The sequence below is a fragment of the Alternaria ethzedia genome (assembly GCF_023757985.1).
Source record: "Alternaria ethzedia strain BMP 0044 chromosome Unknown scaffold_5, whole genome shotgun sequence".
Taxonomy (NCBI): domain Eukaryota; kingdom Fungi; phylum Ascomycota; class Dothideomycetes; order Pleosporales; family Pleosporaceae; genus Alternaria; species Alternaria ethzedia.
The window spans coordinates 675,163-697,856 of NW_026056198.1; the positions used below are offsets into that span (position 1 = coordinate 675,163).

The 22,694-nt window shown below is 54.4% G+C and overlaps 8 protein-coding genes across 8 annotated transcripts; 5 read left to right on the forward strand and 3 right to left on the reverse strand.

Annotated features, from left to right (window-relative positions):
* Positions 1-3,025: 3,025 nt before the first annotated feature.
* On the forward strand, positions 3,026-3,769 carry J4E87_002958 (uncharacterized protein; the record flags this gene model as incomplete). Its single annotated transcript, XM_049374591.1, has 1 exon — positions 3,026-3,769. One exon carries the CDS (start codon positions 3,026-3,028, stop codon positions 3,767-3,769), a length of 744 nt encoding a protein of 247 aa, XP_049235582.1.
* Positions 3,770-4,036: 267 nt separating this feature from the next.
* On the reverse strand, positions 4,037-5,544 carry J4E87_002959 (uncharacterized protein; the record flags this gene model as incomplete). The annotated part of the gene is made up of 2 exons (XM_049374592.1): positions 4,037-4,712; positions 4,781-5,544. The coding sequence occupies 2 exons, from the start codon at positions 5,542-5,544 to the stop codon at positions 4,037-4,039; spliced, it is 1,440 nt and encodes a 479-aa protein (XP_049235583.1).
* Positions 5,545-7,668: 2,124 nt separating this feature from the next.
* J4E87_002960 (uncharacterized protein) lies at positions 7,669-8,610 on the forward strand (the record flags this gene model as incomplete). Its single annotated transcript, XM_049374593.1, has 2 exons — positions 7,669-8,230; positions 8,285-8,610. The coding sequence occupies 2 exons, from the start codon at positions 7,669-7,671 to the stop codon at positions 8,608-8,610; spliced, it is 888 nt and encodes a 295-aa protein (XP_049235584.1).
* Positions 8,611-8,723: 113 nt separating this feature from the next.
* On the reverse strand, positions 8,724-9,308 carry J4E87_002961 (uncharacterized protein; the record flags this gene model as incomplete). Its single annotated transcript, XM_049374594.1, has 1 exon — positions 8,724-9,308. The coding sequence occupies one exon, from the start codon at positions 9,306-9,308 to the stop codon at positions 8,724-8,726; it is 585 nt and encodes a 194-aa protein (XP_049235585.1).
* Positions 9,309-10,525: 1,217 nt separating this feature from the next.
* On the reverse strand, positions 10,526-14,857 carry J4E87_002962 (uncharacterized protein; the record flags this gene model as incomplete). The annotated part of the gene is made up of 2 exons (XM_049374595.1): positions 10,526-14,412; positions 14,467-14,857. The coding sequence occupies 2 exons, from the start codon at positions 14,855-14,857 to the stop codon at positions 10,526-10,528; spliced, it is 4,278 nt and encodes a 1,425-aa protein (XP_049235586.1).
* Positions 14,858-15,381: 524 nt separating this feature from the next.
* On the forward strand, positions 15,382-17,028 carry ECM14 (putative metallocarboxypeptidase ecm14; the record flags this gene model as incomplete). The annotated part of the gene is made up of 1 exon (XM_049374596.1): positions 15,382-17,028. The coding sequence occupies one exon, from the start codon at positions 15,382-15,384 to the stop codon at positions 17,026-17,028; it is 1,647 nt and encodes a 548-aa protein (XP_049235587.1).
* A 476-nt stretch (positions 17,029-17,504) lies between these two features.
* On the forward strand, positions 17,505-19,105 carry J4E87_002964 (uncharacterized protein; the record flags this gene model as incomplete). The annotated part of the gene is made up of 2 exons (XM_049374597.1): positions 17,505-18,959; positions 19,010-19,105. 2 exons carry the CDS (start codon positions 17,505-17,507, stop codon positions 19,103-19,105), a joined length of 1,551 nt encoding a protein of 516 aa, XP_049235588.1.
* Positions 19,106-19,461: 356 nt separating this feature from the next.
* J4E87_002965 (uncharacterized protein) lies at positions 19,462-22,684 on the forward strand (the record flags this gene model as incomplete). The annotated part of the gene is made up of 4 exons (XM_049374598.1): positions 19,462-19,541; positions 19,679-19,768; positions 19,832-22,588; positions 22,645-22,684. The coding sequence occupies 4 exons, from the start codon at positions 19,462-19,464 to the stop codon at positions 22,682-22,684; spliced, it is 2,967 nt and encodes a 988-aa protein (XP_049235589.1).
* Positions 22,685-22,694: the final 10 nt, after the last annotated feature.

A 22,694-nucleotide genomic window follows, 5' to 3' on the forward strand; every position in this document is an offset into this window, starting at 1 on the left:
ATAGGTGCAGGCGCGAGAACTCGACGCGAAACTCATGGAAGGAGGAAGAGAGTTGAGCAGAAACTTGACGCGCACCGTGCCATACCTTGCAGCTTGCAATGCTATTATAGTGCTCGGACTGTTTCGTGTTACGGCGCGTAAGACACCTCTCACCTGTGCCGCAAACAGTTTTAGGGGCCGTGCTACGCCCCAATCGCTTGAAAGAACATCGGCGCTTATGGTGAGTCCCCATGTCGTTTCTTACATTGATAACGCCAATTTGAAATGACATTATCGAGCGCCACAGCATTACCTCCTGGTATAAACCAGCGTTGACGACTATGCGGTGTGCTACGCGCTGCGCGAAACGCTCGGGTTCCGACTTCTGCAAGGTTGTGGCGTATTTGATTCCTGATCGCAACAGATGCGCTTATTGGTCAAGTTCTATCACAATACGTCCGCCATGAATCCTTTTGGTAATTCCAAAACCTGTAACTTCCCTCATGTGCGCTGCTAGCCCCTGATGTAGCTGCACTGTCTCGTCGTTTGGGTGTTCGGAGTCAATATACCCAGGCGATCACCACTGCGCCGAGAAGAAGCGTCTTTGCAAGTTTCTCATCTACCATTACGCGACTTCGTGTCCTCATACCCTGCGCGAAGATGGCTCTACATTTAGCGCTGCTCCTCTTGTACACTAATCTCATCTTTGGAGCATGGTGTCAAACCATACAGGACAGCTGGACTGCGCCTGCGACTCCAAACGGATCTACGAGCTTGCAAAGTGGTGCACCATTCACTATACGCTGGAAGTCCGAGCTTCAATATGCATTCAACACGTACTGTACTTCGTGCGATGTCAAGAAGCTCGACTTTTGGGTCACAAGCTTCATGGATCAGAGCTACAAGTTCAAGATCGCTGGTGAGTGAAGCCGTTCGACTCTAAACGTGTGATGTCGCAGTAACTAAGTCAAAGGTTATGTAGGAAGCGTTGATATAACCAGCACTACATCGTTTCAGTGGGATGTCAACATACCTTCTTCGGCACTGATAGCCAACGACTACTGGGTGTTACGCTTCACACCCGTTGGCGCAGAAGACCCGTTCACGGAACAGATATCGTCGTCGGGATTCTATATTAGCGGGCCGCCTGAACCATCTACCATCTTTAATACAGTCACAGCTAGACCGAGCAGTAAGTCATGAGTAGCTTCGAGCGAAGTCTGTCAGCTAAACCTGGGTGTAGGTACGTCAAGTTTAACGTTCGAGTCTTCGACCACTCCAAGCAACACGAGTACAATCGCAACGCCATCTTCAGTAACAACAGACATACCATCAGCTCAAGACCCAGATTCTTCGAGTAAAAGCTGGATAGCTGGCGCGGTCGTTGGGCCGATTGTTGGGATAGCAATAGTTGGGGCGCTGTTATGGGTTTTGTTCAAAAGAAAACGGAAGAATGTCAGTACGGAACAAGTGGATGCGGATGTTGAACAAGATAAATACGTTTACCACCCGGCAGATTCCACGTACCAGGATGGAGAAGCAAAGTACGCTCAGACGGTCGTGCGCCCCGCACCGTCAACGCACGTCTCCGAAATGGCTGGTGACTGGCAACATTCAGCAGATGGCCAAAATCACAGCCCTGCAGAGATGCCTGGCAGTGCTTCAGATCGTAGCCCGGCAGAGCTTTGGCAAGGGAACTATCAGTCTAGGCCCTAGTTTGTCTGTATTTCTGGCCATATGCCATTTCGGGGGTAGTCTACAAATTGGATCAGTCACACTGCCGTTGGATCTTGCAGGCACACCAAAGTAGCCCTGATCCTAGTAGTCCATTAACCAAACAACATCCCCTAAAGTGAAGGGCTCGATGAAGTAAGCCCAAGAACTACGTATCTCGACAGCCTGGCTTTCGGGTGCACGTCATACAACGACTCGCAGGATGTTCGGTGTTTACGGGTCGTGCTGGCGGTGATCTGTGAATGTCGAAGCAACGCAAGCAGACAGCGCGAGCTCTGGTACATCCCAAGGGCCCCGAATCATGTTCTCGTTCCCATTACTGTAGCATAGAAATCTGATACCCACGCACAGAAGTTCTGTCTTCAAGCCTGGCAGCCCTTCAATACATATGTGCAGCACTTGGTCAAACCGCACACAATATCTCTGTCGCACCTGTCGTCCATACTAGCTCAAAGAGACCGAGCCTTACGTCCTCTCAGATCACAGGAAAGGCCGCATGCAGCTATGGGAAATATTGCAAGCAATGCAAACCCAGACGCGACTTACAGCTGGTGCTGTCATCGCTGTATGTTGCCTCGATCGTTCGCATCAAGACTTGCTAATTTCTCTAGGTGAGAGAATATGGTCGTTCGCACGCGCCGGAAACAAGTGCCCGAACTGTGAGCATCGAAAGTGTTGGAGAAGGTGCGCCATCGTGGGTTCAGCGAGGACGGATGAGCTTTGGATGGAGAGGGCTGGGTCGAAGAGGTTGAGCAAACGGACGGGGCCGCTCGTCGTGGAGAACTTTTGACTCTTGCCTTTTTGGCACGATGCGATGGGTGGCACTTGCAGTGGGCATGAGGGTGGCTGGGTGCTGCGCTTGTGACTTCCACATTGATAATGATGTCATCGGCGCCGCTAGCTACCGAGGCACTCCCGAGGTCCTCTGCATCTGGCATCCACGACCTGCACATGTACCTAGGAGCATCGGATTCATCGCAAGCCTTCCAGCATGCCACTATTTCTCATATCGGGCATGTTTTTCGGCGTGCTCGTCTCGTTCGGGTACCGCCTGACGCCATTGCTGTTCAGCCCAAGAAGAGTCACTCTGGCATTTTCCCCAGCCTCACTTCGCATGGGGGAGGTCGTGCTAGCGATCCTGTCAATGATAGCAAAATCAATTTTCTACGCAATTCCCGGGTTTCCGCGCATCAAGCTTTCAGCATTAGAGCTTGACTCGCCATTCACTCTAGATGCAGACGATGTTGTTCGGTATCAAGCAGCAGTCGGAGGAACAAGCAACTCAGGAGAAGAGCTCTCAGCACCGCAACTAATGCTGTTCCTTTCAGCCATGACCGAGCCGGCAATGCTACTTCTACTCGCCAGTCCTTGGTGTCCCATCAATCCACTAGGCGCAGTCAACGTGCGCAATAGGTTCGAGATATTACGCCCCGACCTATACGACCTGTCGAGACTCGTGGATCTACGAACAGCCCGTCTGAAGGCGATTGCAAGTAACCACCCAAGACCAGCAAAACGAGGCATCGAGTGGGATCTGGAGGTCGTGATCACCACTCCCACTGGTAGGAAGGATGGAACTATGGATATCATCTTTCGCCAGATCTTCACCATGCTAGAACTGAGAAAGTCACAGTCCAAGAAAATCCGGAACAGTTCATATGAGACCAGGTCTAGCATGGCGATACCACAGATATCTGAGAGCACCACACAGGTATCGATGTCAGTCGACGACCCGCTGAAATGGGCTGCGATTTGTAAGGACTACAACTTCATTCATCTATCGGGAGCGGCGGCGAAGGCCTTTGGTCTACCTGGAAAGATTGCGCATGGAAATCACACAGTCGCTAAAGCTCTACATCTACTGACGGACTCGAAAAGCTTGCAGCCACCGTTCACCACTTCCTCATGGATGGAGGTGCAGTTCAGAAGGCCTATGGTTGTACCCGGTGTCTTCGATGTCAGTTTACGCGAATCTGGCAAACCTAGCAAGACGCTCTCAGTTTCTTTTCAGGGAAAAGACTGCGCGATTGCGGAGTTCGGGAGCCTTCAGCAATGAACACACCGAGATAGTACTCGGCTACCGTCTGGGACCGTTCTTGAAAAGATGTGTCAACTAGGGGTGGCTACAACTTGTGTCACATTCTCCTAGGATATCATTTGGCTCTCCGAGAAGTATACCTTATCTTGGAGACTACTAACTTATCAAGATTGAGATGTATGTAAGCGGCAAAGTGCTTCATGACTTCTATCCACCCCTGGTGGGGAAAATCTTGCACGAGAAAAGCATCTATAAGTCGACATGATGTTGCATTTTTGGTCGACTTCAAATAGCTTCAACAACCCGTTGTTCCACTGTCTCCATCAGTGCAGTCAGAGCACGCCGATCCTCCTCCTGGAGGTCTGTCTCTTGCCTACGCTGAGCTTCTTCTTCAAGTTCAGGCTCGTAGACGTCCCACCCGATTGGCTCGAATCCCGGTGGTTTGCGACAGTCAAGGGAGTAGTAAGCATTCATGGGGTGATCGGGCCGCATGTTGTAGCGGCTATCGAAGGGATAATCCTGCGAATAGCCCGACTTGAAGTACCGAAGACGTTGGAGGCCAACTCGGAAGCGTTCGAATAGATGATGCCAACGAATATCCGGCTCCATCTCCCATTCAGGTCCATAAGAAAGACCGAAGCTGTCAAACTCATCGTCACCCTCATCATCACTCCCTTCGTCATCCTCATCATCAGTCTCGTCGTCACCCGTTTGTGGAAGCAGCTGAGGGAAGTTCGCTTTCATTCCCCTGTCGAGCAAAGCCAGATAACGAACAACACCGCAACCGCAAAGAAGTAGAGTTTCCAGTGTAGCTCCATGCGCGACGATCCAGTCGACCTGCCAGTCATGCGCGATGGTCCAATTGCCAAAACACAACGACTTGAGGTGTGGAAACGGTTCGACCTCTCGGAAGTCCGTGAAAGGCCAGACGCCCCAGAGGCAGTCGCAATCGAGCGTAAGACTAGAGATTTATTTGCAAAATCAGAACATGACTCACAGATAGCTCGAGACTTGTACAGAGAGACTTACCGTGTGAGTTGGTTGGTGGTGGGCTTCAACCAGTACTTCGGGAGAAATCGCCTTAGACCATTGTGCTGCGCATCAGCATAGGTGCTCTGTCCACCTTCCGGTTCCACGTGGTACCTCAGAATTCTCAGTCGCAATTCTGTCAAGCGCTCTCTCACGGCCAGGAAGCTTTTTGATTCCATAACATCCTGAGGCATTGCATCCTGCAAGTTCTGGATCGTAAGACTCTCGAAGCTCTCGCTTTGCGCCAAAGCCTGGAAGCAAAGGTCCTGGATCTTCGCCCGGAAATTTTCATCCTCTCTAATCTGCAGCATAGTATCTCTGTATCTGGTGTGAGTGTAGTCCTCCACGGTGCAAATGCTCGAGAACTTTAGCTCTGTCCGCTTCAAACTCTCCAACTGTGGAAGTTGTGTGATGGCGTCAGCGAAGGTACAGAGGATGTCTGGTCCATCCGCTAGATATCTCCCGTTGTCGTCATCGTCGTCATCCTGCTCCTCATCCTCATCCTCCTCATTCTGCTCCCTGTCGGGGTGCTCGGAAGTATTGATGATGGCATGACGTACATGCTTTCGTAAAGAGGAATGAATGATATTCAAGAATCTTTCAGGGCTGTTTCCGACGTTCGTGAAGGATACTGTGCGGAAGAGACTCTCGGAGGCCAATTCGTGGAATCCTTTGTTTACCAGGCGAAGGGCCTTAAGCGTCGCCAAATCGTCGGAAAGGAAATCGATGCAACCCCGTTGGAGTTCGACAGGTAGTTGGATCATTGCGCTTACCTACCTGGGGTGAGCAGCAAGTGTTTTGGCTATAACCATGGTGGACGCGAGTGGCGCTTTTGTACCTAGGTAATTACCTAGGCGCAGCACAACACGTCATTTCGCCTTGCATGAAGCTGCAGCATTCGATAGGAGGTACATATCACTACAGCCCAATTCAGGTATAACGTGAGTCATCTGTCAGGCGTGCAAGTCTAAGGATCTTGGTTGCCTAATCATACGGTTGGGACCACGCTAGAGCCTTATAGTATACTTGCAGGCTACATCGCCTTTTCTTCTCGAATTATGAGAGACACCACTATCTCTTCACGACAGTACTACCGCCATCAGCCTCTCTTAATGAATACTTTCCAGACTTTACCGATCACAATCCGTGAGCATATTTATCACGAGCTCTTGACCTACACTCCAGCTGGATACAACGATCCGTATCATTCAGATGCCGAGATGGGAAGTGTGGCTCGAAGAACCCGCCGCTTAGATGTACCTCCCCAGGCGTCTGCACCCTCATCGCCATTATGTAAGCTGCTTACATTGAGCCGGCAAATCAACGCAGAGATCTTCCAGTTTTTGAGACTCCAACTGTGCGTGGTTGTCAAAAGTAATCATCCAAAGTTTCTTCGGAGCATCTTCGACAAAACAATACCCGTGCTACCCGGGTGTCCAACCTACAACTCCCGCGGCCGCCGGGTGGATTGCCCGCGCGTACCACTTATCTCACAACTGCAATCCTGCGATGAGATTGTCAAGAAGGACTTTTCAGGTTTTCCTGTGGCAATGGAACTCGAATTTCACACGACCCGCAACCTCTACCCCAATCCTATGGAGAATACATCGTGTTTCTTGCTGCCAGCCTCGAGCCTGCCGATCTTGATCCGTATTGGCAAAGGTCATCAAAATCGGTGAGTAATTGCAGTTCTCATTATACCATGAAGGCGGATCTTAACCTGCGTCAGGTTTGGAAGCACTTCCCTATATGTGTCGCTTTTTGAGACGTTCTCACACACGCTTGAACGAGCCCAAGAGATCCTCATTGAACCTCTGCTGCTTCCCATTTCGAAGGCCCGCCTTAGATTTCACATTGTGAGCACCAATGACATGATCACTTCTCCTTGGGCCATGAAGTTAAGAGAGCACTTGATGAGAGAGTGGCCTGCTGTTTACTATCTTGACCATCTGGATAATATGAAGCATGCTCGTATGGCCTATGTATATCTTTTCGACTACAAACGCAACGATACATCGAGGGACGGGGTTCTTGAATTATGGCTCCGGACTTGCGAAATCGCTGCAGGGGAGATACAAGCCCTCTGCCATCGCGCAGGTATATTGGAGTCGAAAGAGGAAGACCCAGCTGGTTCATCCGACAGTGTGGCATTGCTCCAGAAAGCGCGCAAGGAGGCTGAAGACGCGATCAGTTTCTTATCTGATCAGCCCATGTGTGCGCAAGAAGCGTCGCTAGCTTCAAAAAAATGGCAGCTTGAAGTTGGCAAGCTCAAATCTCTGTTGAGCTTCAGGGCACATGTCGTTTGCAAAGCACTTGGGGATATAGACGCTGCCATTGGATACCTCGAGGAAGCGATCAAGTATGACCCCAACTGTGCAGAGAACCCAGAGGACCGACCCCCAAAGCCAGTCTTTGGTGTTGGTCACTTTGAAAATCCTTGGCGCGTCTCCAGCCGAATGCCACTCGGTAATGTATACCTCGTAAGGAACCCAGTAGAGATGCTAGACAAACTGAAAGCCGAGTGTGGAACAAGCCGCGAAGAGGACGCCTCCGGAGTGGTACGATGGGAGGTCCGTATGTAAAGACGTTTCAGAATCACATCATTACGGGTTGAGTGCAGATCGAAGAAAACGTACCGATATCTCGAATGGTCACAGTGGAGTTCGCAAGTGACGCTAGCACCCCGCAAACAGCTTCAAGATGCCGAGGTCCATGCCATCTCTCCACCACAGCTCTGCCGACATGGCTGAATCGACCTTGACGCGTCCGCGCATCTCTGTGCATATACACATACCTCCTTGAAGCCTGCCTAAAGTCGATCGACCTCACCTCTACACCCGTTTCCACCTCAGCCACCCCGCAACCCTCCATCCACACCACCACCCACCATGACGCACGCCGCCTCCAAAGACGACCTGCGCGTCAGCACGCTCTTCGACTACACCTCGCACGTCGTCCTCGTAACAGGCGGCGCCACCGGCCTGGGCGAAATGGCCGCGCAAGCCTTCATCCAAAACGGCGCGCGCGTCTTCATCGCGTCCCGCAAAGAATCCGAACTCGCCTCCACCACCGCGCGCCTCAACGCCCTCGGCCCCGGAAAATGCTCCTACATCGTCGCGGACCTAAAAGACAAAGCTGGCTGCCTCGCTCTGTGCACGGAGCTGAAGAAGCAAACAGACCGCCTGACGGTGCTGGTGAACAACACGGGCGCGAGCTGGGGCGATGATTACTACAACTATCCGGAACATGCGTGGGATAAGCTGTATGCGTTGAATGTGAAGAGTATATTTTATATGACGGTCGAGTGTGAGGGGTTGTTGGCTAAGGGGGCGGATGCGCATAATCCTAGCAGGGTTATTAATATTGCTAGTATGGCGGGTATTACGACGGTGGATGTTACGACGGGCGAGGGTGGGGGGTTGAGTAATCCGGGGACTGGGACTTATAGCTGTACGTTCCAATTACTTCCTTTACCAGACTGCTTTTTACTGACGAAATTACTAGATGGCCCAGCAAAGGCAGCGTGCATCCACCTCACCAAGATGCAAGCCTCGAAACTCGCCCCGAAGAACATCATGGTCAACGTCATTTGCCCTGGCGTCTTTCCCTCGCGCATGACGAACTTTGGGCTGGAGAAATTCGCAGATGCGTTGACGGCGGGACAGCCAACTGGCCGTATTGGCAAGCCGAGTGACTTTGGTGGGCTGGTCTTGTTCTTGAGTAGTAAGGCGAGTGCGCATATCACGGGTAATGCTGTTGAGATGGATGGCGGTGCTACCTTGACAGGCTGGAGAGGGAAGGTGGGTGGTAGTAGCGAGAGCAAGTTGTGAACAAAACGTGACGGGTATCATATGATTAATTGACGGTTTTGCTACATGTTGGCTGGAAGTATTCATATCGAGTATCCTTCCTTCATCCGCTCCACTAACAGCGACTCCATCCCCTACGAGAGCTGAGTAGCCAACTGAGTAACCTGATCCATAATCGCTTGGTCTTCCCTGATGTTGTTCTCGATAACCTTGTCCCTCAAGTGGTCGACCTGCTGAGCTGGGTCGGTAGGCGGCTGTCCCCTCGCAGTCTGAATTCTCGAAATCTGCATCTCGAGGAAGAACTTAGGCGCCTTGATGATTCCAAAGTTGCCTCCCGAGCTGCGTAGACCGGCCTCAGTAGCTAGGTAAACATTGAGCGCGTCTTGGAAAGCCTCGAGGTTGGAGTCGGCGAGCGGTACAGCGGTGAAGAAGGTACTGGTGGCGAATTCCATTGGTTTTTGACCAGAGGCAGCGAAGTTGATCTTGGAGAAGGTTTGGCCACCGGAGGTCACGTCGGGGACGTTTTCGATTGTCTTTGCGTTGGCGTCGCAGGTGACCTTGTCTTGGATTTGTTGGACTACAGTGGCCGTCTCGCCTGGAAGGACTTCGTTGCCAACAATGAAGCAGGCATTGCCTTGACGGGGTATGATATTGGCGGTAGGAGCAGCAACGACAAGGCCGCTGAGGAGCGTGAGGGCGGTGAAGGCGTGGGTGTACATCTTCGTGTTCGTCTTCGAAGATTCCGTCTTGTATGTATATGGCAAAAATATGCAACAGCGTTGAATGGGTATAGTAGTAATCAACGAACGTTATAAAAAAGTAAGGTAAAATACCCTAACCGGAGGGCAAGCAAAAGAACGAAAAAGAGAACGTAAGTGTAAAGACTGACTAGGGCGAACGACGAAACCGACGAAAGATCGATACTCGAAAATCCACAACGGCGGCCACACCCCTTCTCTTATATAAAAAACAACAACCACCATCGTGAGATCGTACCCCCTCAGGCGCGTAAACGGCAATAAGGCACACCTCCCTGTATCACCAGTTCACGACCAAAACACTTCGCGACATTTCTGACAGGGCTGTCACGTCCACCTGGTAGGGGCCACCGCGACGTTTCTGGTTTGAGATGATCGATACCGTCTTCGCTTAGGCCCAAGGCGGCTGCCGAGCTCCGAGAACCTCACTGTTTCTACCAATAGCAGGTGGGTCGCTATTGTGCATCGTGGAGTGGGGCCTGGTTTTTGGCGGACATGCGAAACGCGGTTTGGCTGTTGGAGGGCATGCAGGATAGCTTCAGGAGCGTATGCAGGATGGGGTTCAGGAGCGTGAGAAGGAGGTGTTCAATGCCGCTTTGCCCGAGGTGAGGGGATTGAGGCGCAGGGCGGGCGGGTTTTTGCAGACATGTGGGTGCGCGATTGAAGCGCAGTCATGGACCGCGGTCATGCATACCAGTTGAGGTGTGGTGGAGGAGTCGGTACTGGTAACGGGAAACGGTTCTGGAAGGCTGGGTAACTGATTCGTACTAGCGCCATCATCACGGAGCCGGCACAACGGCACTGAACACCATAACAGCACACGTATAAGTCGGTAGTTCGATATTTTGATCCACGAAGGGAACATCGTAATTCACATACAAACAGCAGCAACACTGGTATCGACCGTATGCCCTGACACCAAGCCCTACTTTGCTTTCCATCAATCCTAATCTCGAGCAAACGCCAATCCGAGAGTCCGTCTATGCATGTATAAAAGCGCCCCCGTCGCGTTTCCAATTCAATGCCCGCATGCGCCATGCTTTGTGCGTACAAGTTCCGAAGAAGAGTATGTAGAATAGACAAAGGAGAAACAGAAGCCGCTCAAGCGATGCTGGTATGACCATAAATCCACTTTTGAAATCCAGAATGCGAAGGAAATGAGAGGAGAGGAGGTTGTGTTAGGCTGGTGAGGCCTCGAGATTATGTATAGGCCGTTCCACGTGTTCGGTAACAGGGTCTTTGCCCTTCATCGTTGGCTGGTCGTCGGACGTTCGTTGCGTCTCTTCGGCAATGTCGCTCATGTCGGACTCACTGTCAGAGTCTGACTGTTCTATTCTAAAGGACTCGCGAAAGTTTGCTGGAGTTATCGTCTGAGACGATACGTGTCGCTGCTTTGTGGTGCCTGCCGACAACTTCCGAGGGGGAAACGGGTCATTGCTTTCGCTTCCTGGAGAAAGCGCAGCTGTCGTGCCATCCCGCTCATCGGCAGAGATCGCTTCGGCAGCCTCCTGGAGCTGTTTCTTCGCCGCCAAGCGCTCTTCGGCTGTGGTGTTGTGCCAGTCGGAGCCGAATTGGATCACAGATGCCTTCTTGCCATGGACTGTAAAGCTGCCCTTGCCGCGCGCCAGTCCCTCGCTCTCGGTATTGTCACTCGCGAGTGTGATTGTCGACGACGAGTCTCTGCTCTTGTGGCTGCGGCGGTGAGAAGAGCTGCCACGGGACTCTCGAAGAGTGCGCTGTAGACTTCTTCTTTGCTTAGTGTGAGACCTGGGCGATCCTGTCAAAGCAGCAAGGGATTGTTCGTAGTCAGAATCAATGACAGGCTCTGGTCGGGGGCTCTCTCCAGGTGTCGGCTCTGGTGACATGGGCTCCAAATCACCCGCCTCGCCTGGAGGCGGAGTCGCGTACCGAGACCCGTCCTCAGAGTCAGAATCAGAATCGGAGCCTATTGTGCCATCGCCAGTCGTCGATATTGAAGGCCTGTGATCGGAGGGATACATCCTCGGAGAATGTGCCGAGGAGCTCGCAAATGAGCTTCGACGATCAGATGAGCCAGGGCCAAACATAGGCCCAGGTTGAAATTGGGCCGATGGGTCCCTGGGGCTCGACTGCCGAGATGTCTCCGGTGGTGTCTTGAATGCTTCATCTCCACCGAATTCAGTCTCCCTAGAGGACTTGGTCCCTGGACGGCCCGGTGAGGTAGGAGACAATGGAGCTTGCTTGTTGCCGCTGTTCATTGAGCTGGTCTTGGAAGTCAACCGCGCTAGTCCGCTAACTTTTGACGCTCTGTGCGACAACTGTTGAGGCGAGACTTGCGGCTGTTGAATAAATTCCGAGGGCTGGTCATCTTGCGCTTGTTTATCTGCGAGGCCTTTTCTCTCGTCCTCCAATTCTTGAGCAAGTATGTCACGATGACATTTCATCCGCCAAATGTCGATACGGGTCCACTTAAGCTTGGCTGATAACCGACCGGCAGCGTGTATGACCAGTTCGCGAGTTTTCGGTTGAATAGGCGCAAGAATCTGGAGATGTCTTGCATCTCGTAAGCGTGCTTCCAACTCTTTGATAGCATTGGTGAGCTTGTCCTCGGACTCCGTAATGCGCACCTGCATGAGATCTTTCCTAGCGTTCATCATCTGTTGTGCAAACTGATTGTCGATCTTGCCACTTGTTATGGTAACTTCGCCAGTGGCCGTTGGTATCGTCTTTGTCGAGTGGGACGACTCCAGGCGCCGCATGCCACGGTTCTTCTGGCCTTCGTACAACCCACCAATCATGCCTCTTGACCGAACACCCAGTGTTTCAAACGCAGCAGTATAGTTCAGCACACCCAGCCACTCATTCAGGTCCTTCTCGTTGTCGGCCAAGAATGTCTCCTCGCCTGCCTTTGAGAACATGACAAACGCATTCTTATGTTTCTTGTATGTGGCATCGACAAGCGCAACCGCACCGTCCATCGGGATGATGTGGTCTTGCTTGAAGTCGGGTAGGGCAGGCTGGAATATGACCGGGCCTGTGTCGCCGCGTTTGAGATGTTGCTCGTGCTGGCTCATCAAGTTCTTCGTCCAAGTAGAGTTCCGGAATAGAGACAGCCCCGATCGAGTGAGAACGGCGCCCCATTCCTGCCATGGCGATCGGGCCTTCTTTTTCTTCGTGTCTTTTCTCCACAAAACTCCCACTTTTGTCACTGGCATTTCGACGATGCCAACCGAGGTGCCGAAGGGATTCTCTTGGGCGGCTTCAGACATGAAGGCTTCCGGTCTCGATCGCGAGGATACAATCTGTATCACGCCGTATTTGGAGAACAACTTATAGATATTCTTGGTGTCTAGCGTCGCAGTCGTACCGGTGTAGTTGTACGGGTCATCTAGTTGCATTACGTCTCGGATCGTAGGTCGGAGCGCGTCCAGCTTGCCTTCGAAGATCAATGTGTACGGATCAATGGGCTCCTTCGCAGCTTTCCGCGCCGGATCGTTCATTGGTCCTTTCAAGACAGCGACTCTCTTGCTTTTCTTCGAGGTGATGTTCTTCAGGTCAACCTCGTCTTCAATGTGAATGAATGGAGTGTAGACAATGTTGTCGTAAAAGCAGCCGAGGACGTCAGCCGAGACGCCATCGCAGGACGAGTTCTTGATGTAGTCAGGTCTTTGCATTTTCCGTTTGTTGTTCTTGTTGAAGACGTCTGTGTGAAGAATGATAATGGAGAAAGATATGAAGTAGGCTTTGTCTGTGTTGATGTAGATACCGGGGTTGCATTCGTGATACCGGTCGGCGAAACCCTGAAGGACACGGTCAATTTGTTGTGTCTCTTTGGGTAGTTCAACCTGCATGAGCAACTTGCGAATCGCCATGTCGATTGGGTCGCCAAAGAACGCAAACTTCCGCATGTAGCTTCTAAGTACGGCAAGCAGGAAGGGGTCGTCGGTCTTGCTAAGGTAGCTGGCAACGACGCTCTTATCGAAGTTATTCGCCTCGATTCGTTCCAGGTACCGTCCAGGTGTCTCGCCTTCTTCACGCTCTGGTAGAATGAGTGTTTCCCGGCTGATGTTCATCGAGTTTTGGTGCGATGACAAGCCTGAGCTTCCTAGAAACCCGTGAGCAGGTGAACCATGCCGGGGTGAGTGGGGCTCGGAGTTCTGACGAAATCTTGAACTCAAGCCAAACAGATTGCTGAAGCTGCTTCTTCCTGCCGTGGAGGTCGAAGTTCTTCCGCTGGGCCCGCCAGGTGGTGTTGGCGAGCCTGCGCCGTCGGACCGCCCGCCCAAAGATCCCATCGTGGATGAGCGCCCCCTAAGACCCATTCGTGCAGGACCATTGTTGTTTGGCGAGGAGCGGGCGGATCGGCTTGACCGGTACGAGTCGTTGCGAAAGAGAGTACCTGAACCGGGTGAGGCCAAATTCAGAGCACCAGCAGCAAGAGCAACTTGCGATGCAGAAGGGACTGGTGGCGTCTGTGTCCCAGGTTCTCCATAGTTGAGACGACGCGCGGTCAGGGGTGGACTTTCGGTGATTGAATGATCGGTCGAGGCAGAACTCCTCGCGCCCGTAGACGCACGTGGTGTAGCAGGCGCCGTGTCGGGGAATTGCGGAGGCTCGATCTTCATAGGGAGTGGGAATAAGGATGCGCGCTGTTTTCGACGCCCAAAGCCAAATCGTGAAGAGCCAACGCGGGCCGGGTGCGAGGGCCGTGAGGTAGTTTCGAAAGAAATGTGTCCGCCGGAGCTTCCATCTGATCGCGACGACTCGGAGGCCCTGGTGGCAGGCGGCGCCAGCGAACTCGCGCTTTCCACCGACTCGCGCGAATCGGCAAGCACGTCCGGCCGGCGATGGCTGCTCGTCGACGCGCGCTCCTTCTCGTCCAAGAGGTCCCCAGTGCTCTTCTTGAAGCCTAGTGGCTTGCGCTTCTTGTCCATCGACTTTCGCAGCGTGGTCGGTTTCTCAAACGTCGTCGGGTCGAAGGAGCGCCTGCGCAGGGCGAATTGCTGCATCCTGCTCCGCCTGGGCGCGATCTTGGCCTCGTCCTCGTGGTCTGCCACGGTCGGTGCAGTGGTGATGATGGCGGGCGCTATATGGCTCTACGTCAGTACACACACTTCCGACATTGAATACGCACACGTACGCGCAGGAGTGCCCGGCATGCGAGGAACGGGCGGTGCATCGTCGTCCCTTGCGGCGTGTTCCTTTGCCTTGGCAGAGAGCTGGGGGTCCGAGGCATGGCGGAAGCGCATCAGACTGAAGCGCTTGGTGTTGGGCGTGTGCTCCTGTACGGGCGGAGAAGGCGGGGAGTCGTCATCATCATCATGGCCGGTCGAGGGCCGCGCCGTGTCGGTGGACGTGGGGCGGAAGCCATCCTCAGAGGCGGCAATGCGGCTCGTGTCGAGGTTCTCTTGCGACCTGTCGAAGCGCGTGTCCTTGTCGGCGCGCCGGTGGAAGAAGCCGGCAGGGTCGAGGGTGCTCCGTCGCTTGAGGTCTCGTTCGCTGCGGCCGGGGCGGAGGGAGCGCAGAGGCATGGCTGCTCGCGCCGACTAGCAGCTCATGAAGGCAGATACGGGGTCACGGTGCGGTACATGGCACAGCGGAGAGGGGCAGTGAAGGGCGTGTCGGGGTCTCTTAGGATGGCTCGGATGCGGCACGCCTGTAAGGCTGAGGGAGTGCTGCTAGGATTAGTCGGGGAGGTGAGATCAGATATCGATGGCGTGGACCCGGCACGGCGTCAGACACGTAGTGGGAATAACAGTCTCGGGCTGTATAGGGGGAGGATAGCAGGTCGCAGGCCTTAGGGTAGCAGATCAGCTGTCACCAAGGCACTGACGAGCGCACTGGTCCTCTCTGCTGTGCAGTGGAGGCCTCCTAGCGCTCGCTGGCGTAAACCTTGGCCTGGCCGCGCGCCTCTGGAGCTGCACCAGCCACACCACGCCCACGTTTCTTCCAAGCATCGCCAGGCACACTACGCCTTCTCCACCCCTTCCCGGCGCTTGCTGGCCACGACCGCATCGCATACTCGGCCTCCGCCCGTTTGGCACCCACCGCCAGAATGCGCCAGCCCGTTTGCGCGCTGCTGAGCCTGCTGCTCCTCGCGCCCTCGCTCGCAGCCGCCGCCCCGCACGATGCAGCGCCGTCCCCGTACGATGCAGGAACATTTGCTACGACCCACAATGCGTCTCCGCGGCCATGGCGCAGGCTCTCCGACGCGATAATACGCCGGATATGGAAGCTGCCAGAGGACCAGAAAAGACTAGATGGTGAAGACGCGCGCACTGCTGTCGATGCGCTGGGTGACAAGCTGGTCGCGCAGTACAGTGAAGATGTCGTCTTGCGGTTCAAGATACGCACGGCGGAGGAGGCCTCGGCGCTGGCGGATGCAGCAGACGTCCTCTTCCTCGACGTCTGGGAGTTCAATGAGGACTGGGCAGATGTGCGCGTATCCAAGGACGTCGTGCCTTCCCTGCTCGGACTGCTGCCTCCGTCGCTCAAGGACGCCCACGAACCGCTCCTCCAAGACCTCGGCCTCGCACAGGCAATCTTCAACACCTACCCGTCCACCGAGACGACACCTGTTCGCGATGACGATCGCTTCTCGTCAAATCTCCGGCCGTCCCCGCGCTCGGGCAAGGGCAACATCTTCTTCCAAGACTACCAGCCCCTCTCCGTCATCAACCCCTGGATGAGCCTCATGGCCTCCATGTTCACCACCCACGTCCGCCGCATCAACATTGGCATTAGCTACGAAGGCCGTGACATTCCTGCTCTGCGTGTCGGCGTGCACCCCACGAACAACGAAGAGCCGTCCAAGCCCCGGAAAACCATCCTTGTCACCGGCGGCATCCACGCCCGTGAGTGGATATCCACGAGTACGGTCAACTACCTGGCCTGGAGCTTCATCAACGCATACGGCAAAGACCGTGAGATGACGCGTCTTATGGAGGAGTTCGATTTCGTCTTCGTCCCAACCCTGAACCCAGACGGATACGTCTACAGCTGGGAGACCGATCGTCTATGGCGCAAGAACCGCCAACCCACCAGTCTACGATTCTGTCGCGGCATCGACCTCGACCGCAGCTACTCGTACAAGTGGGACGGCGATGCTTCCCAGTCGAACCCCTGCAGTGAATCTTTCCCCGGCAACACCCCCTTTGACGGTGCGGAGTCAGCGCGCTTTGCCGAATGGGCCAAGAACGAGACTGAAAACAATGTTGACATTATTGGCTTCTTAGATCTGCACTCGTACTCACAACAGATTTTGTACCCATACAGCTACTCATGCGACGAGGAGCCTCCATCAATCGAGGACCTCGAGGAGCTTGCCATGGGTCTAGCCAAAGCTATTCGCGTATCCCGCAAAGGCCAAACATACAAGGTCACATCAGCCTGCGAAGGCAACGTAGCCATTGCTGGCCAGAACAAGTCCATTTTCCCGCGCATTGAATCGAGCGGCGGCAGTGCATTAGACTTTTTCTACCACGAATTGAAAGTCAGGTACTCGTACCAGATCAAACTGCGAGACACGGGCAGCTACGGATTTCTGCTGCCCAAGGAGAACATTATACCCACCGGAGAGGAGATGCTGGACGCGTTGTTGTACTTTGGGCGTTTTATGTTGGGAGGGGTTGGCATTGTCAACCAGGAGCAGCCTGCTCAAATTGTTAAGCCCTCACTCGAAACTGAGATCATCGAGTTGTAGTCTATAGTTTCCTTAATACATTCTTCTAGGCCTGACTACGCACATTGCGTAAAGTCATAACCGATTTCATGCATTAGTGCCCGTATGCCGATCCTTGAGAAGCGAACGCATCCATGGATGCCAACTCTGTACAAACTCGCACAAGCGCGAAGGCGTTAAAAACAACCTTGACAGTCGCACAGCAGCCAGGTTCCTGGATGTTGGTTTTTAACGGCCGCCATGCAGGTAGCGTTCTCTTGCACGTGGGAGGCCCGTGCTGCGACCGTTAGTCCAAGCATAGATCCTTACAACGTCATGGCTCGAAGTCTCGTCGACACAAACAGCTTACGCGCCTGTCACCCACCGCATCCACTAACGCCCGTCTATGGCGCCGACTGAACTCCGCGGCATCTGCGACTGTGACATTCTCTCTTTCTAGTGACACTTTCACCTTCGCTGTTGATTCGCACCATCGTTGAATTGGCCGAACAGCCGCCATGGCGTCCAGCTCCACCGAAACGACTCCCTTGGTCTCGTCCATGTCGAGCTCAAGCCGAGCGATACCCCCGAAGCCACAGCGCACCGTCACCTTTAACCCAACCGTCACATCCACCAGTCCTAAACCACCAGCGTCGCGGTCGCTATCGCACAGTGCCTCGTCTTCCGGCCATGCTGCCACCACCCAGGGCGGGCAGCCCATGCTGTCGACGCTGAATAGTAAGCTGCGGAGAAGGAACAGCTCTGGCGCTCCTGCCAGGATACCTCCCGCGCCGGTGCCCAAGATTGGACCGCAGCGAACGACGAGAACTGCGCAGAAGCTCAAGCTGCTTCCCGACCCGGCCGCGGATGAAGCCGAAGACGAAGAGAGTGGACGCGATGTCTATGTACAATACACCAGGATAAAGGATCCGACTGCGCGAAGAGATGCTGCCCGCCTCGGCAAGGCAGACAGAGAGCGGTTGCCCAGGGTGACGGCATACTGTACTGCGGCCTCGTACAAGCTCGATGAGATGATGCGATTCTTGAAAGGCAAGCAGAAGATCAGAGGAGCGGCGCCCAAGCGCTTCGACGAATGCATATACTCGCCCTACAACTACGGATCGACAAAGGGCCCAGAAGACGTCAGTAGCACTGCCGTACTCGACGGCTTCACGGAAGAGAGACCGAGAAGGTTCTCAGACAGCGCCATTGAGGTGGAACACGAGAACGAGAGACGGAGGCAGGATCTCATCGACTTGCACGACGATGGTGACGCGCCGGATATCGCGAACGAACAAGCCATCGGTCCCAGACGGCCGTCGATCACGCACGCCGACTCTGACCCTCAAATGGACGCGCCCGACTTCGACACACGCGTCCATACGCCTGAAGTATTCTTATTTGAGTACGGCACTGTCGTAATCTGGGGCATGACACTGCAGGAGGAGAAGAAGTTCTTGAAGGAAATCGCCAAGTTTGAAGTGGACAAGCTCGGCAAAGATGAGATTGAGACGGAAGAGTTCAACTTCTACTACACGCGCGAGTACCAGGCCCGGATATACAACGACTTCATCAGTCTGCGCGACAAGAAGAACTACATGATCAAGCTAGCGATTAGTCACGGTCTTTCCCAGAGTGTCAAGACGTCGCTGTTCGAGGACCTGGTCGACAACACTATCGACGAGACGAAAGACATCCCAGCTGAAATCGCCAGCTCCGGCAAGATCAACCTGAACAAGAAGCAGATCAACATGCAGATTGGAGAATTGTTCATTCTCCGCATTAGTATCCATCTGCAAGGATCGGTTCTTGATGCGCCCGAGCTCATGTGGGCAGAGCCGCAGCTAGACCCGGTGTATCAAGCTGTGAGAAGCTATCTGGAGATGGACCAGAGAGTTAGTCTCTTGACCGAGCGACTCAATGTCATCGGAGACTTGCTTGCTGTCTTGAAAGATCAGCTAACCGTCACCCACGTAAGTATCCGACTTGTGCTTTTTTGCCGTACATCCGCTGACCGATATAGGGTGAATTGCTCGAGTGGATCGTCATCATTCTCATTTTTGCTGAAGTCTTGGTGGCCGCAATCAACATCTTTGTCGACCTGCACGCTGCGGACTAGACTGCACGTGTATTGTATATATTCCCCGGTGTACGATATGTTGTTCACTGCGCGCGAGGGTTGGGCTTATTCCAAAAGTCAAATGCACGGCGTTGGCTGCGGGTATTTGTTATTGTTGCAGGATTATTCTTTATGATGAAGGCGGAACTGGACGAAGCATAGTGAAAGCAGTAGTCGATTAGTCAGTAATACAGTGGATGTCGCATTGCTAGGCTATCTATCACGCAGGCGGCGGAGATGAGCAGCTCCGCCCGCTGAACCCTGTCGCGCCCCATCTTTCCGTATGCGACCCTTTTGAGCATTTCACCGCATGCCGTCGCCCTCCACCCGTCCTGAGCCCCAATGAGCCGTCCCAGATGAGTTGGAATCTGCTAGAGCGCTTTATAGAATCTGAGCACTTCAACCAAGATCCGAGCCTCGCAGTAGCATACCTTGCGTGAGTCCCCGTCCCTCCCCGTCCCTGTCCCATGTGCCCCGAAGCCACCGTTGCCCGCAGCACCGCCGCACGCAGCGCCCTTCACCTCCACCCACGTCCGCATTGGGGCCCGTTGCTGACCATGGCCATGACCGCAGCCGGTATGCAGACCACGTCGGAATCCACTATGTGCTCTGTTCGAAGCTGCGCCAGTTCGCCTACGAGGAGCTCGAGTTCTTCCTCCCGCAGTACGTCGCCGCCTGCCCACCTCGACGAGACATGGACAGCTAGCTTACACACGCGGGGCACAGGCTCTGCCACCTGCTCATCAGCATCGACAATGAGTCCATGGCCCTGGAGGAATTCATAATCGACCTGTGCGAGGAGTCGGTCAACGGCGCGCTGCTGACCTTCTGGCTGTTCCAGACGTACCTGCACGACCTCGCCAGCGCGCCCAACTCGATTGCCTTCAAGACGTGCCGCCGCATCTACAACCGCGTCCAGCGCATCGTCTTCGGGTCCGCCGAGCCCCAGCGCCGCGAGAAGATCAAGGAGAACGTCCTGCCCGTCACGGTGCTGTCGAGCCTCGTCCTGGCGAGCATAGCCGCGCCCTTCCTCCCCGTCCACGCCGGACCCCTGGCCATTGCGCAGGCGCGGAAGCCACGGCCCGTCGAGGACATTATCTCGGACAATGTGCAGACGGCCAAGGTCGGGAGGAGCAAGACCGTCACGGGCAGTTCCTCACGCTCCAAGGAGAAGCGGATAGCGCAGCAGCACTCCGACCCCGAGGATGGGCGATCCGTCAAGGCTTCGTCTTCGCGGCCGCGTGAACCCAAGGACCTGCGGAAGGCAGCTGTACGGGCGCCAGCTGCTACACGGACCCCCTCGATGCAGCATCGCCCTTCGTTGCTGTCGATAGCCTCGGAGGCCCGGCTCAGCTCGTCGTCATTACCCGACTTCCGAGACCAAACCTCTTCTCCCCTGCCCACACCTCCCGCAACTGCTGGCCTCGGACCAGGCCCACTCCAGCATGGTTCTCGCAAGCACCCCGGGCTGCCACCGAGGCCCCTCTCCCCTACCGCCTTGTCCCGCGCGCAGAAGGTACGACTACTGCGATCCAACTACTTCCGGAACGAGACCCAGTTTCTCAGCGCGCTCGAGGACATCTCCAACCGCCTGGTTGTTGTGCCGAAGCCCGCGCGGCTGAGTGCCCTGAGAGCTGAACTAGCGTTGATCGCCCAGGACCTGCCGGCTGAAGTTGATATACCCTTATTATCGCCCCCGACCCTCAAGGATGGGATTCCGTCGCAGAGCCAGCATCACCGCATAGTGCGCATCAACCCCGCGGAAGCGACTAGTCTCAACAGTGCAGAGCGAGTACCGTATCTGCTCATGGTTGAGGTCTTGGAGGAGGACTTTGACTTTGATCCAGACACTGAACAGAATCAGCAGCTGCTGGAGAAACTGATGCTGGAGAAGGGTACCTCGAGGAGACGATTATTCGACATCACCCATGCTGAATATTCTGCCTTCGACCGCACGCCACCCAATGGATCAGACAGCGTGTTCGAGCCCGCTACTGGAGACCTGGGCAGCACCTCGCTCATCAAGGATATGGATGATACCGACCTTGCTTCCGGAATGGCACGCGTAGCCTTACCTGCTGCGGCTGCCAATGGGAAAGCCACAGCCCCCAGGTCTTCTAGTGGAGCAAACACTCTGTCCTCTGTGGCCACCTTGTCTACACCACGAACTTCCGACTCGCAGATCAGCAGGTCGAACAGTCCCGGTCCAATCAGGCGAATGACGATCCCCGCGAATCTGAACCAGCGGAATCAATCAGCTGATCAGCCAGACTTCTCCGCCCTTGCGACTCACATGCGCACCGCTGCCCAGATGCTTGCACAGCTCGAGGCGAGTGGCGCGAAACGGCCAAAGGGCGAAGTAGCTGCGATCAAGGCCAAGATCATCGCAAGCATGCAGAGCTTGGAAGAGCAAAACTTCTTAAATGAGGACCAGGGCCCTACTTTCGACACGATCATGGCAGAGTCGGATCCAGCTGCAATCAGTGCCGAGCCAGAGGAGCTTGAGGATGGTTTGGCCGTCGCGACCAACACCGGTGCGGGTGCAGCTCGCATGGAGAATGATCTCAAAACTGGTGGTATGAAGCGGAAGGGCGATCGTGATGATCCCAGCGCCGCGACATTCGGCGAAGAATGGAGCGCCAAGCGAGAGCGAATACGGCGATCCTCTCCATATGGCAATATGAAGAACTGGGACCTGATCAGTGTCATTGTCAAGACTGGAGCCGACCTGCGTCAAGAAGCCTTTGCGTGCCAGCTCATCGAAGTATGCACCAAGATCTGGGAAGAAGCAAACGTGCCCGTCTGGACAAAACGGATGCGCATCTTAGTTACCGGCGAATCCTGCGGACTCATCGAGACCATCACCAACGGTGTATCCCTTCACTCCCTGAAACGAAGCTTGACACTTGCTAGCATAGCAGCAGGCACCAACCCCCGGAAACGCATCGCAACTCTCAAAGATCATTGGCTCAAGACATTCGGCGAGCCAGACTCGGAAGCTTACATTGCGGGTGTAGGATGCTTCGCGCGCTCCCTAGCCGCCTACAGCATGATATGCTACGTTCTGCAACTAAAGGATCGCCACAACGGCAACCTCCTCATCGACAACATGGGCCACATAATTCACATCGACTTTGGCTTCATGCTCTCCAATAGCCCCGGGTCTATGGGTTTCGAAGCCGCGCCTTTCAAACTAACGCAAGACTACGTCGACGTCCTAGGCGGTGTGACATCCCCGGCGTTCGACGAGTTCAAAACGCTGTGCAAGAAGGCATTCCAAGCACTCAGGAAAGATGCAGAGCGCCTGATCATGCTGGTCGATTTGATGAGCAAACAGAGCAGCATGCCATGCTTTGCTGCTGGCGCGGCGAGTGTGACGAATAGTCTGAGAGCGCGTCTCATGTTGCATTTGAGTAGGGAGGAGGCGGAGGGGTTCGTCGAGGAACTCGTTGCGAAGAGCGTGGGGAGTTATTATACCCGACTGTAAGTCTGACCTTTACTCTATACCTGTAGATGACATTCACTGACGAGACCATCAGTTACGATACTTTCCAGTACCGCACACAAGGCATATATTGAGTTTGTTGGT